We start from the raw sequence: 14,583 nt of genomic DNA, 5'->3' as shown, positions 1-14,583 counted from the left end.
TGCCATGTCATGTTGTGGCACTTCTGTGTGTTCGCGGGGGCCCTACACAATATTAGGCAGGTGAACCAGTTTCTTTGGTTCTTCAGTGTATCAGATGTCTTGCGAATTAACCTTTTCCATGTTACTCGCATTGACACACACAACGATTTCCACAATAAATCTGACATTGCACAATTTTGGCACTTCTGGCATTTTCTGTTTCAGTGTTCAGTTGTTGCATTGGTTCAAATGGGACTTTTCTGAATATCTACCCTACAGGCCTAGACTTGACTCCAGTTTATTTCAAATTCCGCTTGCACATGAAAAGTGGTTTTACTGCCAATACTTGTGCTCACAAAGAACGTCAAGATTCTGTCTTGTAGTGCCTCCAATCTAAGGTGGCAAAATCTTATGCACAGGGAATTTATCAACTCGTTATGAGGTATGGTAGATGGTTAAATATGGATGGTCATTTATAAAGAAATAATACAAAGAGAGTAAGATTTTGCAAATAAATTTGCTTTAACTATTTCACGACTTTATGAACAATGCAGTGGTGGTTGTTTTCCAGGTATCTCTAGTGCCAACATAGCGCCTAGAAAGTGTTATTAGAAATGATACAAGAAACAAAAGAAGAGATCAGTGTCTGCCCTCATGCACCAGTAAGTGGAATTCACGATGGATAATTTGGAAGAGAGTTACTGGAACTAAAAGAGAATGAACAGTTTAAGAACGAATACATCACAAAAAAAACAAACGAAAAAGATAGGACAGAGTTCCTTCAAGTTTTGGTGACCGCACGTATGTTACTGACGAAAGAGAGGATGAGAAACTAACCTTCATCATCATCATCTGGCGTTTGACATCTGCTGTTGGATATGAAGACCTCCTTTAAACTTTTACCAGTATCACATTCCACAGATACAAACGTTCATGTAGTTACTGCATGTTTTCGAATACCATCCATGCACCTTCCGCACTCGTCTCCATAGTTTCTTATGTCTTAGAATCGGGCAAAAACTTGTTCGGTAGATCTGCCATCAAATCACCTGTTTTCATGACCCGTTAACTTCAATTCCTATTTTACGACAGTCATAATTCTGTTTTATTTGGACACTAAATCGTGGCAGTTTTAGGTGGGGAGTGTTTTGAACTTCGGTTGCGTGAGATACACCAATAGAGTTCGGGCCTGAACTACCACTGCCAACCACAGCAAACCATTGAGTTGTAGCCACTATTAAAACCTTTGTGTGCTCTACGTTTCTTTTATGGTGCATACTGCTTGTTTTTTATTTTATTTTTTTAAACGAGTGAAGAGAGTAGTCCTAGTGCATAAAAGGATTCGAATGCGACTCTCACCACAGTAGAAGGAATAAGTGATCCCTGTGACTGTCATGTAAGTTCTGCTTTCATGGCAGCACAGAACGTAGACGTAGGGTGCGAGCCCTTCGAGAAGGAGGCAGGGCGTATTCTCCCGCATCTACCCTCTCCCATCAGGGAGTGTAAGTTCTCGTTTGTGTACAGCTGCGGCCGACTGCCACGGTGTAATGTCCGCATAATACAATTACTGTTCCACTCTGTTTCTTAATACACGTGTTTATTTTCCTTTCTCTCCTCGTAATTCCTCAGATTCATCTCTCTAGGGCTCAAAGGAAACACTTTTTTCGTATAGTTTCCGCTTAGGCACTCCATGCCTGCAAACTGGACGCCTTCAACGAATTCTCTCACATAATTTCACAAAATACCAAGAAATCTCTTCTATGTTAAGCCCTCTGCATCATCGGTTTCGTCCCATCGTTCCTAATAGTTGTGATTTCCAAGTAGCTGCTTCTGCATCTCTTTCTACAGTACTCGACACTATGTTATCCATTTTGTCTGCAGGAGAAACGCTTTGGTAGTATCCATCCATTCTTAAAATTCATCTAAGCTGTAAGATGAAAAGGTTATATCCTAAGAGGACTGTTTTATTCTAAATGCTATCATCTTCTACACTTTATTGTATCTCAGAAAATGTCTATTTTCATGTACTTCGTGATACGATGTTCAACATCAACAGAGTGAGTGACGTGGAGGATGGTTACAGAACCATAAGGCATTTTTTCCAGTACAATACATCAAACTCATTGATTTGCTTCAGTTATGCAGGACCCACACCTAAGCATGACGAAAGAAGAATGAGAAAACAGCTGCCTACGAGGCCAAAAACTATGTTAGGCTTTACGTTAAAGGTATTGTATCAAAGACTTTAGGAGAGAAAAGTGTCCTCACTGAGTGGAAGAGGTGGATGTGCCACACTCAAAGCGGACGAATTGATAAATACAGCTGCATCATTTCAGAGTCTGTTCTGACACAAGAATCTACTCCGTAACGACAAACACAGACTCCAAAAATATTGATAAGTGAAAGGATCGCACGCTCGTTGTACACCACATCCCAACGCGATGAGGTAATCACATCGATTCCGATGTTTTTATTCAGTTCTGTTACGAAGCTCGTGATGAGAATAAATTTCCACAAAACACATTTGAGCAGCATAATTTATAATATCGAATTCTGGTAGATTTTCTCCTGGCCCCAGAGCCGCCATCAGAAATTAGGTGACTTTTTTTTATGTGCTTCAAGGAATCGTGACACGAACTCTATTGTTACTTTCGCACATAAGCTATTGGATGTGTAATATCTTACGCTGTCTCAGAATTTCAGTATTTTGTGCAGTTACCTAAATTACAGTTTTTAGGACAGAAATCACTGAAACTACGTTTTTACACCTACACCACCTTGGCTTTAGATAGTTACTACGGAATGGGAGGAGTTAAGAACGCATGACCTAATTTTATTTTCCTCTTGAAATTGAGGATTGGTAAACACACTGCTGAGAAGCAACTGCTTAAGAAATCTAAGAGCTAGTTCTACGTGTCCCTCAGTGTGACACGCAGCTGGCACGAATTCTGTTCAAGCTTTATGTGACTGTTGTTGCTGATCTGTCACATTACATATTGCATTGTTCTGATGATTTCGTAATTTCACACAAGACAGAAACTTAAAGAATTGTGAAAGTGAACTCAAGAATAGCCTATCCAAACCGTAAGATTACTTCACCAAATGGGCGACTCAAATACAATACTGCTAAAACAGAACTATGCTTCTACGTCAAATTTTACCAGATAAGACCACTTAAAAGAAAACTGGGAAAATTCAGATACAGTAAGATCCCAAAGTACTAGTCACATCAGACAGAATGACCTTTTTGAATTTACTCATAAAACATTGCAAGGATATCAAAGTCACAAGTTAACTTCATCAAGTATCTTGCGGAAACATTTACTGGGGGCCAGAGTCAAAAAGCAAAGTTCCCTTGTGGATCTGTCGTTCGTAAATTTTTCAAAGTACTAGAAATCAATTGATGACGAGTAGATCGAATAAACAGACCCACTTATTGTTGTCATTCCTGTATTTACCTGTGCACCAATCTGGCCAATAATGGCACTTTCTAATCGAACCACTGCACAGTACTCTGCATAACAGAAAAAATTAACTCCTCTGAAAGTGTGTTGAGCATTACCAAAACCTGCACATATAGGCTATCAACTTCTAAGCACATTGCAGGTCCAGTTTAACTGGTACCATATAGGATAGCGGCTGTGGAACAACTCACGCACCAAATGAGTCCTGGGAAACACGAATTCTACATTTCTGACCCCTGCGCAAATACTAATGTGCGTACCACAGAAGACTGTTACAAAAGAGGACACTTTCGACACCTTATAAACACTGCATCTAGCTAATAATAAGCAGCTTCCTGGATCAAATGCTGGAACATGACTGTTTAATAAAGACTGACGCTAACAGCTGTCAATAAAGCAGGAACAGATCTACACATTTCTTTTGGAATTATGTATCACTGTTAATTCCATTTGCTTTTATGTAGCATGTGTAATAACATTAATAACCATTTGTTCATAATTTGTCATGTAGAAATTTTCCAATTTGGATGGTAGCTCAATAGTTACAATTTATCTCATTCACTCTCGTTTCTCTTCAAAACACGTCTTTGAATTCATCCTCTCCATTTGCATCCATAAACACATGAACCAGCACCTACTGCCTCCTGTTAACTATGAGAGGCATTCAGCAAGTAATGCAACACTTTATTTACCTGAAAGCAGGTTGGTTTTATTCAGAATTCCAATACACCATATACTTTTCCATTTGTTTGACTACAAAATTCTGTTTTTCAATATAATCTCCGTTCAATGCGACGATCTTACGCCACCTTACTGGGAGGGCCTGTATGTCTGTATGGTACCTCTATAACGGTCGGCGTCAAAGCCAACATCTTACTGCATCAATAACTTCCCCATCATCTATGTTCTGCTTCCCGCAGAGTGTAGGCTCCATTGGGCCGAACTAATGGAGGTCGGAAGGTGCGAGATCAGGACTGCAGGATGGATGAGGAAAAACAGTCCAACGAAATTTTGTGAGCTCCTCTCGGGTGCAAAGACTTTTGTGAGGCTTTGCGATGTCACGGAGAAGGAAAAGTTCGTTTGCATTTTTTATGGCGACGAACACACTGAAGTCGTTTATTTAATTTTTTGACAGCACCACAATACACTTCAGAGTTGATCGTTGCACCATGTGCTAGGATGTCAAACAGAACAACCTCTTCAGAGTCCCAGAAGAAAGACGCCATGACTGTAATGGCTGAGGGTGTGGCTTTCAACATTTTATTTCGAGTAGAGCTGGCATGGCGCCACTCCATGGACTGGTGTTTTGTTTCCTGTCCTAAGTGATGAACCCATGTTTCATCGCCTGTGACGATGTTCGACAGAAAACTGTCACGATCAGCTTCGTAGTGTGCAAGCAATTCCGCACAGATGGTCCTTCGTGGCTTTTATAGTTTTCCTTCAGGCGGTGGCGAAAGCAGCGGGCACACACCTTTGAGTAACCCCTTCTAGTGGACGAATGTGTCAGCACTACCAACAGAGACGTTCAGCTGAGCAGTGGGTGTTTGACTGTGATCCGACGATCACTTTGAAAGAGAGTTTCTGCACAGTCCAACGCTGCAGGAATCACAGTTGTGTGCGGCAGCCGTCACGTGGGAGATCGGACCCATTTGCGAACTTGTTACGATGATGACAAACATCTCATAACGATTCACCTTGCTTTTGTTCACCGCCAGGTCTCCATAGACATCCTGCAAGTGGCTACCAATATCTGCGATGTTCTGGTTTTCCGACAAAAGAAACTCAGTGACACCTCTGTGCTTGGGACCCATCTCCGTTACAAACGGCATTTTGAAGGCTATAGCGCTGACACCAATCGGAACTTCATGAAACTATAGGGGCTGAAGTTGGAATATTCCACCATGGCCTACAACAAATTCCGCATTTTTTCAACCGAAATTGGCTGCGAAAAATAATGTGTTGCATTACCTATTGAACGCCCCTCTTGGTATGACTCCCCTCCCAATTTCTCCTTTGGTGACCAACTGCTGTCCTACTCACGAAACTTACGAATTACTGAGATCCTTGCGAAAGCCAACCATGAAACAAAAATTCCACCTGAAATGCAAGATATATGAGATAGGCGATGCACTGTTAGACTTCGGAAAGAATGTAATAAATCCAGTTCCAAAGAGGGTAGGTACTGGGAGATGTGAGTACCACAGAACCATCAGTTTAATAGGTAATGTTTGCAAAATACTGACACGAATTATTTACAGAGGAATGAAAAAATTGGTATAAGCTGATCTTGGGGAAAATAATTTTGGGTTCTGGAGAAACATAGGAACACATGAGGCAGTACTGTATCCTACGACTTATCTGAGATGATAGGCTGATGAAAGGCAAAGCTACCTTCATAGATTTAGATAAATCTGTTGACACTATGGACTGGACTAAAATTTTTGAAACGTTGAAGGCAGACTGCAGTTATGAGTCGAGGGGCATGAAAGGGAAGCAGTGGTTGGGAAGAGAGTGTGACAGGGTTGTTGCCATCCGCGATGCTATTCAATATCTACACTCAGCAACCAGTAAAGGAAACCAAAGCAAAATTTGGAGAAGGAATTAAAGTTCAGGCAGAAGAAATAAAAACTTAAGGGTTGCCAATGACACTGTGATTCTGTCAGAGACAACATAGGACTCGGAAGATCAGTTGAACGGAATGAATTACTTCTTAAAACGAGTTTGTAAGATGTGCATCACCACAAGTAAAATAAAGGTAATGGACTGTAGTCGAATTAAAGCAGGAAAAGCTGACATAGTTGTATTAGGAAGTAAGACACAAAATGTTACAAATAAGGTAAAGAGGTAAAGGGCATCTTGTAAACACCATGAGCTACATTTAAAATGTTTAATAGCAAAACACTATCTACGTGTAGAAAGCAGACAGTGGCATACATTATGTATCTCTATATCAGTGACATGTGGGTTAATTATAAATGACACTAGTCAACTGCTATCTTGCATCTAGAATGCGATACATCAACTAGTATGTATTTTGGTGCGTGGAATCCGAATATACCTTTCAAAATGTTCTATCACGTGCCATTTTTGAGTTTTTAAAGGTTTTTTAATTTCGTATTCAGTATTTCGCTTTTTGCTGTTCTTCTGTTCTGATGTTTAATTGTTTGTTTGTGATTTGCAGAGGAGCGCTAGAAGATCTACAAATCGTCAGTAAATGGTCGGTGTGGTAATCCAGTGGTGTGAAAGAGATCCTCAGTGAGTGTTTCCTGTGAAAGATAGTGCAAACTTTTTGTGTTTAAATCTCGTTGCTGTCTAAACCACCCCAACAACATTTGTTATGTGTGCGGGAAATTCACTGCAAAATCCCAAAGGAAACCAATCACTGATTTGGTTAAGAAGGTATATAAACTGTATTTTGATTTGATTGATCAAGATAAACTTTCACCTCATATTGCCTGCATAACCTGTACTACAACCTTAACCGAGTGGTTGAAAGGAAAACGCCAAGCCACGCCATTCGCTGTTCCGATGGTGTGGTGTGAGCCTAATGACCATTATTCTGGCTGTTACTTCAGTCTGACAAATATTTCGTGACATTCAAGCAAAACTAGATATAAAATAAAGTATCCAAATGTATCTTCAGAGCATTTGCCTGTGCCCCATATGAGGGGTTGCCTGTTCCTGTATGTAACTTGAAAGCCACGCAAACAAACACCATGCCAAGTGAATCAGAAAGTACTGAACATATAGAAGAGTTCTGTCATCAATACCGAGACACTTCGCCTCAGCTCTTTAATCGAAAGGAACTGAACGATTTGTTTCGCGATCTAAAACTTTCGAAACAGCAGGCTGAACTCTTGGGATCGAGACTACAAGAACGGAACCTTGTAGCTCCAGGGACAAAATTCCCTGGTTCAGATCAAGAGGTGCTTCCTTCGCTCAAAGTTTCGATATGCAGAATTCAATTTGTGTATACAGAGGTGTCAATGGTCCGATGATGCAGCTATGTGTACAACATAATCCACAGGAGTGGCCACTATTTATTGACTCCAGTAAAACCAGCTTGATAGTAGTATTACTATATAATGGCAATCCATTTCCATCGGTAACTTTGGCTTACGCAGTAGACATGAAAGAAAATTATGAAAGCATGGCTTTGCTGCTAGAGGCAATCAAATATAAGGATCATGAATGGCAGCTTTGCTGTGATTTAAAAGTTGTTGCACTCCTTACAGGTTTACAGGCTGGATTCACGAAATAATGCTGCTTTTTGTGCCTTTGGGACAGACGTGACACTAAGAACCACTATAGAGTCAAGGGATGGCCTACAAGGAAGACACGTGTTCCTGGAAACGTAAATGTGAAGAATACCCCATTGGTTGAGCCCGATAAAATCATTTTGTCTCCCCTTCATATCAAGTTGGGCCTTATCAAGAACTTCGTAAAAGCTCAGGATAAAGAAGGTGAGGCCTTCAATCACTTAAAAAGAAAAATTTCCCAAATTAAATGAGGCAAAGCTGAAAGAGAGTATATTTGTTGGACCACAAATTAGATAATTGCTGAATGATCCAACCTTTGATACCAAACTCACAGATATACAATTAGCTGCTTCGTCTCCTTATAACGCAACTGTGAAGGACTTTCGGGTAACAGAAAAGACAAAAATATGTTGCCATTGTGAATGATATGTTGGACAACTATAAGGACATGGGGTGTACAATGTCGCTTATAATTCACTTTTTACATTCTCACCTTGATTTCTTCCCAGAAAATTTGGGAGCCGTAAGCGACGAACATGGTGAACGCTTTCACCAAGACATTCTTACCATGGAACACCGTTACCAAGGCCACTGGAACCCTTCGATGATGGGTGACTACTGGTGAGGTCTTGTTAGGGAGAGTGATGAAACGGAGAACAAAAGAAGAGCTCCGTCGTCGCATTTTTCAAAAACCAAAGGCGATTAAAGGTGAAAATATCTTTTAAACTAATTTCGACCTTTTATTGGCATCATGCCCATATATACATACAAAATAGTATTGATTTCAAACGTTCTGAATGTGCATTTTTGTTTGACTTAATTGTATCAATTTTCGCTTTTACCATTGTTTATTCTATTGTATATCTAGGAAATGTGACGTCATAGAGAAAAACTGATTTTACCAGTGTATTCGGCACACCAAAATTAGTTAAATCCACCCATTTACAAAATAGATGCAGAAAAAAAATTTAAATTTGTTAACTAGTGTTATCTGTGATGTTGAAATAGATGTTCACCTCACAGCATGAAGATTCTCATGTATATTATTCCTGTCGAATCTTAAACGGTGATATTTCTTGATCTCATTGGATACAAATGTCAGATAATGAAAAAACGTTTATACAGGATAGCCTAGTGTGGAGAGCTGCATCAACCCAGTCTTCAGAGTGAAGACCACAACAAACAACAACATAATTAGAAAGTCCAGTGCAATGTATCATTTCTTGCTCTTCTTTGATCATTATCGAAATCATTCGAGAAATTTCTGACGCTATTATCCGACAGCCACGGTTTCAAGAATAATTTTTTGTGAAAGATAAAAACGGGAATGTAAATGTCACCATTTTGGAGCTGCCATTTTCTTTTCGCTTTTCGCTTCTCCTGTCACTTTTGACAGTTGTCCACTTTGCTATGCACAGTGAATGTTCGCAATTTCTCGACTGAATATTTGCATCCATGAACCACTGATAAATTCACTGAACCGTCTCCGTAAGCTTGATACATTTAGTTTGGTGCTTATGCAGTTTAGGGGATACATGCGCTGATCACGAGAAAAGCGCCTATTTTCGAAGGAAACGCTTATTTATGAAGATATAAGCATATATATGCACGAAATACCAAAAAAGTACTTATTTTCATATGCATGCAAAAAAAGATCAGTTAACTGTCTGCTTTCACCAACTTATGCCAATGTGCTGCAGGCACTTTAATATATTTCTTCACAGAGTTCTTTACCCATAGGAAATTCCGCAACCACAAATCACCTTGAGTTAGTCTGGCAAAAAGCTAAAGAAAAGAATAAAAGGCGTTTCGAAACTCACCGTGCTATGCTGAATAACTACCTGGCGGAATTTCTCTGGCGTCAACGTTTTGGGGAAAATCCATTCCACAATTTCATTGAACATGTTCGAAAAATCTATCATAATGCTGCAAATTAACTTGAGGTAGCTGTTTTTATCTAATCTGTGATTCGAGCTTTAATGTATATCTGTGCAAAATAAACAAATACGATTTTATGAGAAAATTTTGTTATTAATTCCATCTTTTTTACAAAAAAAAGTTTTTGAAATTCCGTTCATACATATGCAACACATCATTTTTGAAAAAAACATTTTGAGCCTGTTAATTGATCTTTTTTTGCATCCATATGAAAATAAGTACTTTTTTGGTGACGAGCGCATGAGATACGACTGTAACACACAATTTTTGAAATACAATTTTTTTTGGTATTCCGTGCATATATCTGCTTATATTTTCAGAAATACGCGTTTCCTTCAAAAATAGGTACTTTTCTCATGATCAGCGCTTGTATCCATTTCTACTGCGGTCGTGCCTCACACATTTATAAAACCAATCGTTGCCTGAATCTCACATTCAGCGCCCGTTCCCATTCAAGTCATCCTTATAAACAAATACCATCACTCACACGTATCTTGCAATTAAACAAAAATAGCCTGTATTCGCAAATGAAACAACAGATTTTGCGTGACACATGCGTCATGACTCAGTCCGGAACCGTGTGGCTGCTACGGTCGCAGGTTCGAATCCTGCCTCGGGCATGGATGTGTGTGATGTCCTTAGGTTAGTTAGGTTTAAGTAGTTCTAAGTTCTAGGGGACTGATGACCACAGCAGTTGAGTCCCATAGTGCTCAGAGCCATTTGAACCATTCTTCACGACTAAGATTTGCAAGAAGACTTCTAATACGCATCTCTTTTATCCTAGCAAAAAGTAAACCACAGGTGCTTCAAATGTAGCTGAGCTTGCTCACCTGTGGCAGCGTCTTCTTCCTGTTCTTAACGCTGATGGCAGGCTGGGACGGAGCGATGTGCACCTTTTTCGACAAGAAAGAGATGGAGCTGAGGTCCACGGCGTAGCGGCCGCCAGGTGATCGCGCTGACAAGTCTGCCTCTGATAATGGCGGACCCTGGTCAGTTCCAGTAGCGTTGCCACGAGCGCGTTTCTCCCGCCTGGAGACAAGGAAGGGTCGCCACATATCATGCAATCTTTGCAAACTCCGATCTAGACAAATATACGTACAACACAGTCGTTAAATCATACTTTCGTTGCGGAATCACCAAATTCTAAGAAGCTCTGGCTCTCGATACGAGAGGATGAAAAAACTATACACATTCGTTTGCGTGCGTCACTTTAGGAAATTCATCTAATCAAAGGGCAGCATTTTTAGTGAAATCTTAGATCCGTCTGCAGTGTCTTAGCAAAATAAGCGAATGAGATACTGTTTGTGGTATTTCGATCATTCCTCTAGGATGTCATATTAGACAAGAGAAGACTACGTCTTGGTGTCAGCTTCCATTCTCTTCCTTCACCTCATTTACATACAATGAAACATGATGAAATCCGTGACACTACAGTTGACAGCCACATTTTATCTGTCATCTCGTCGTGCAAGAGAAAATTCAAACTAACCAGGACACTGACAACAAAAATCTCAGTCGATTATAAGGTTACAGAATATTCATGACACCTTATTCAACTGTGTAACACGTCAGTAACAAACAACTTACAATAACTGCAATTATTTAAGAAAATAGTTTGGATTAATTCTAGAAATAACGTACTGGTAACTAAACATGTGCCCTCGGAAATTAACAATATCAAATGGGAATTCAGCCTCTGGCAACTTTCTATGATAAATGTCATTAACTATTCTATATCAGAAAACAATGAATATTAATGAGATAGACTATTTCCGCCTTGTTAATGTTTCCTGTCTCTCGCACACTCACTGCATTTAAATATTAAATGATCGTCATCGCTCACCTCCTGGCCACTGCAGTTGCACAAGTCGTTTTCACTTAAATACGAAGGCTGAGGTGTTGTGTTGGAAACTACCATGGCAAAATCCCACACGTGTAATAGATCTGATGCCTTGTCGACGTGCAGTTGAGTAGTATTACCAGGGTCATCGAATTATATACTGATGAACTGGGATGTGAAATTGTCCTTTGCATTTTTGTTACGTGCTTCAGTTTTCCTTACAAGTCTTTCTAATGTCGTTCATTGCACTCCGTAAGACATCTACAAACGTCAATGTTACGTTAGGAGATTTCTAGATGTGGTAACTTCTCTTGCCATCTTACTGATGTATTGCTGTAGATTTTTACATAAGTTTTGATCCAAACGAAATACATGTGTTCAGTTCTTTTAGAGAATTCTGTGCATACTTATTTCTCAATTATGTACTTTTATACAACTCAGTCTTAAGTGAAGAGGCTACACCAAGAACTTATTCTTAGACGTTGGTCTCTCTGCGCCTAGACAAAACAACTGCACTGAAGCCTGCCCCATTTATGAAGATGTTTCAGACTAGCATTATTGTTTAAAATTCATCCATAATAAATCCTCAGTCTGATTAAGACACTATATAACGTCAGTATCATGTTAGGTGTTGCCCTGCACCATACTGTGGCCAATGAATGAGTAAAATTCGTGGCTGTTCGCAAAATCCATTAGCCTCACTATTCATGCAATCTAACAAAGACGAACACTGAAATACATGCCCAGAAACATTCCCAGTCATTTTGACTGGGAAAAATATAAAATTCGAACTTAATAATGCAAGTCACTGGCCACTTCTTCAGTATAATAATAGAAAAGTTCTCAGCTAAGACGTTAAACTCCTTGTCAAACAGCATTTCGTACATTTTACAAACTATCTTATTGCAGACATTAACAGCAGAAAATTTAGCAGTCAGACCTAAAGCATAGAAACGTACGTCATCGGGGTACTGGACAAAGGGAAAATTAAAATGCTTGGTGACTTTTATTCGAGACAGAAAGGCTCCTTATCGTAGATCACTTATGACAATCCTGTGTCCAATTACTACACTCCTGGAAATTGAAATAAGAACACCGTGAATTCATTGTCCCACGAAGGGGAAACTTTATTGACACATTCCTGGGGTCAGATACATCACATGATCACACTGACAGAACCACAGGCACATAGACACAGGCAACAGAGCATGCACAATGTCGGCACTAGTACAGTGTATATCCACCTTTCGCAGCAATGCATGCTGCTATTCTCCCATGGAGACGATCGTAGAGATGCTGGATGTAGTCCTGTGGAACGGCTTGCCATGCCATTTCCACCTGGCGCCTCAGTTGGACCAGCGTTCGTGCTGGACGTGCAGACCGCGCGAGACGACGCTTCATCCAGTCCCAAACATGCTCAATGGGGGACAGATCCGGAGATCTTGCTGGCCAGGGTAGTTGACTTACACCTTCTAGAGCACGTTGGGTGGCACGGGATACATGCGGACGTGCATTGTCCTGTTGTAACAGCAAGTTCCCTTGCCGGTCTAGGAATGGTAGAACGATGGGTTCGATGACGGTTTGGATGTACCGTGCACTATTCAGTGTACCCTCGACGATCACCAGAGGTGTACGGCCAGTGTAGGGAGATCGCTCCCCACACCATGATGGCGGGTGTTGGCCCTGTGTGCCTCGGTCGTATGCAGTCCTGATTGTGGCGCTCACCTGCACGGCGCCAAACACGCATACGACCATCATTGGCACCAAGGCAGAAGCGACTCTCATCGCTGAAGACGACACGTCTCCATTCGTCCCTCCATTCACGCCTGTCGCGACACCACTGGAGGCGGGCTGCACGATGTTGGGGCATGAGCGGAAGACGGCCTAACGGTGTGCGGGACCGTAGCCCAGCTTCATGGAGACGGTTGCGAATGATCCTCGCCGATACCCCAGGAGCAACAGTGTCCCTAATTTGCTGGGAAGTGGCGGTGCGGTCCCCTACGGCACTGCGTAGGATCCTACGGTCTTGGCGTGCATCCGTGCGTCGCTGCGGTCCGGTCCCAGGTCGACGGGCACGTGCACCTTCCGCCGACCACTGGCGACAACATCGATGTACTGTGGAGACCTCACGCCCCACGTGTTGAGCAATTCGGCGGTACGTCCACCCGGCCTCCCGCATGCCCACTATACGCCCTCGCTCAAAGTCCGTCAACTGCACATACGGTTCACGTCCACGCTGTCGCGGCATGCTACCAGTGTTAAAGACTGCTATGGAGCTCCGTATGCCACGGCAAACTGGCTGACACTGACGGCGGCGGTGCACAAATGCTGCGCAGCTAGCGCCATTCGACGGCCAACACCGCCGTTCCTAGTGTGTCCGCTGTGCCGTGCGTGTGATCATTGCTTGTACAGCCCTCTCGCAGTATCCGGAGCAAGTATGGTGGGTCTGACACACCGGTGTCAATGTGTTCTTTTTTCCATTTCCAGGAGTGTAGTTTTAGAAGTAGTATATAAGCTTCCTTTTTATAATGTGCACTGAGATTGCGATTATCCGAGTCTAGTTGCCCCATTCACCTCAGTAATAAAAAAAAAAAAAAAATCTGTCGTTCTTCGGCCTTCGTGAAAACCAGACAAACGCTTCGCTAGCAATTCCATGTATTCCAACCAATGATTAAAATGATTTTAACGAGTCTTCTAAGACAATGTCACTGGCGTGCAAGGATCGGAAATTGTAGCATTATTTTCTAGATTTTCTCCTTAGTCTGTGTTCAATTAAAGATCCATAAAAGTAAGTGAAGCACATTGGAAGGCAAATTTCTAGAAATTACGTAGTATATAGTACCAACCTCAGATAATTTGGTTGGAGAATTAACGTAGCGAATAATACTAAAATGCGGCAACGTATTTGGAGAGTTAACATGAGACTGTCGAGTTCTTGACAGGTGAATGGACTAGAGAGAGGATGATGTGTGTTTCCTGCGGAAAAATATTGGTTGAACCTGACAAGAAGGAAGAGCAAACTTATCTATAAAAGTTTCCACCAGCAGAGGTTCGACGTTTTGCAGCATTTCTCAACACAGTTTTCTAAGGCTCGGTCTTTCTT

At 41.2% G+C, this 14,583-nt stretch overlaps 1 protein-coding gene across 2 annotated transcripts in view; it reads right to left on the bottom strand.

Annotated features, from left to right (window-relative positions):
- LOC126354635 (uncharacterized) overlaps positions 1-14,583 on the bottom strand; it is a 146,345-nt gene that overhangs the window by 86,581 nt on the left and 45,181 nt on the right. For both annotated transcript variants that reach the window (XM_050004836.1, XM_050005625.1), the window contains exon 4: positions 10,471-10,669. In XM_050004836.1, coding sequence (XP_049860793.1) covers positions 10,471-10,669 — 199 coding nt within the window. The remainder of the gene's footprint in view (positions 1-10,470; positions 10,670-14,583) is intronic.

This window comes from Schistocerca gregaria, chromosome 1, assembly GCF_023897955.1.
Source record: "Schistocerca gregaria isolate iqSchGreg1 chromosome 1, iqSchGreg1.2, whole genome shotgun sequence".
Lineage (NCBI taxonomy): Eukaryota > Metazoa > Arthropoda > Insecta > Orthoptera > Acrididae > Schistocerca > Schistocerca gregaria.
This window is presented reverse-complemented; position numbering and strand designations above follow the sequence as displayed.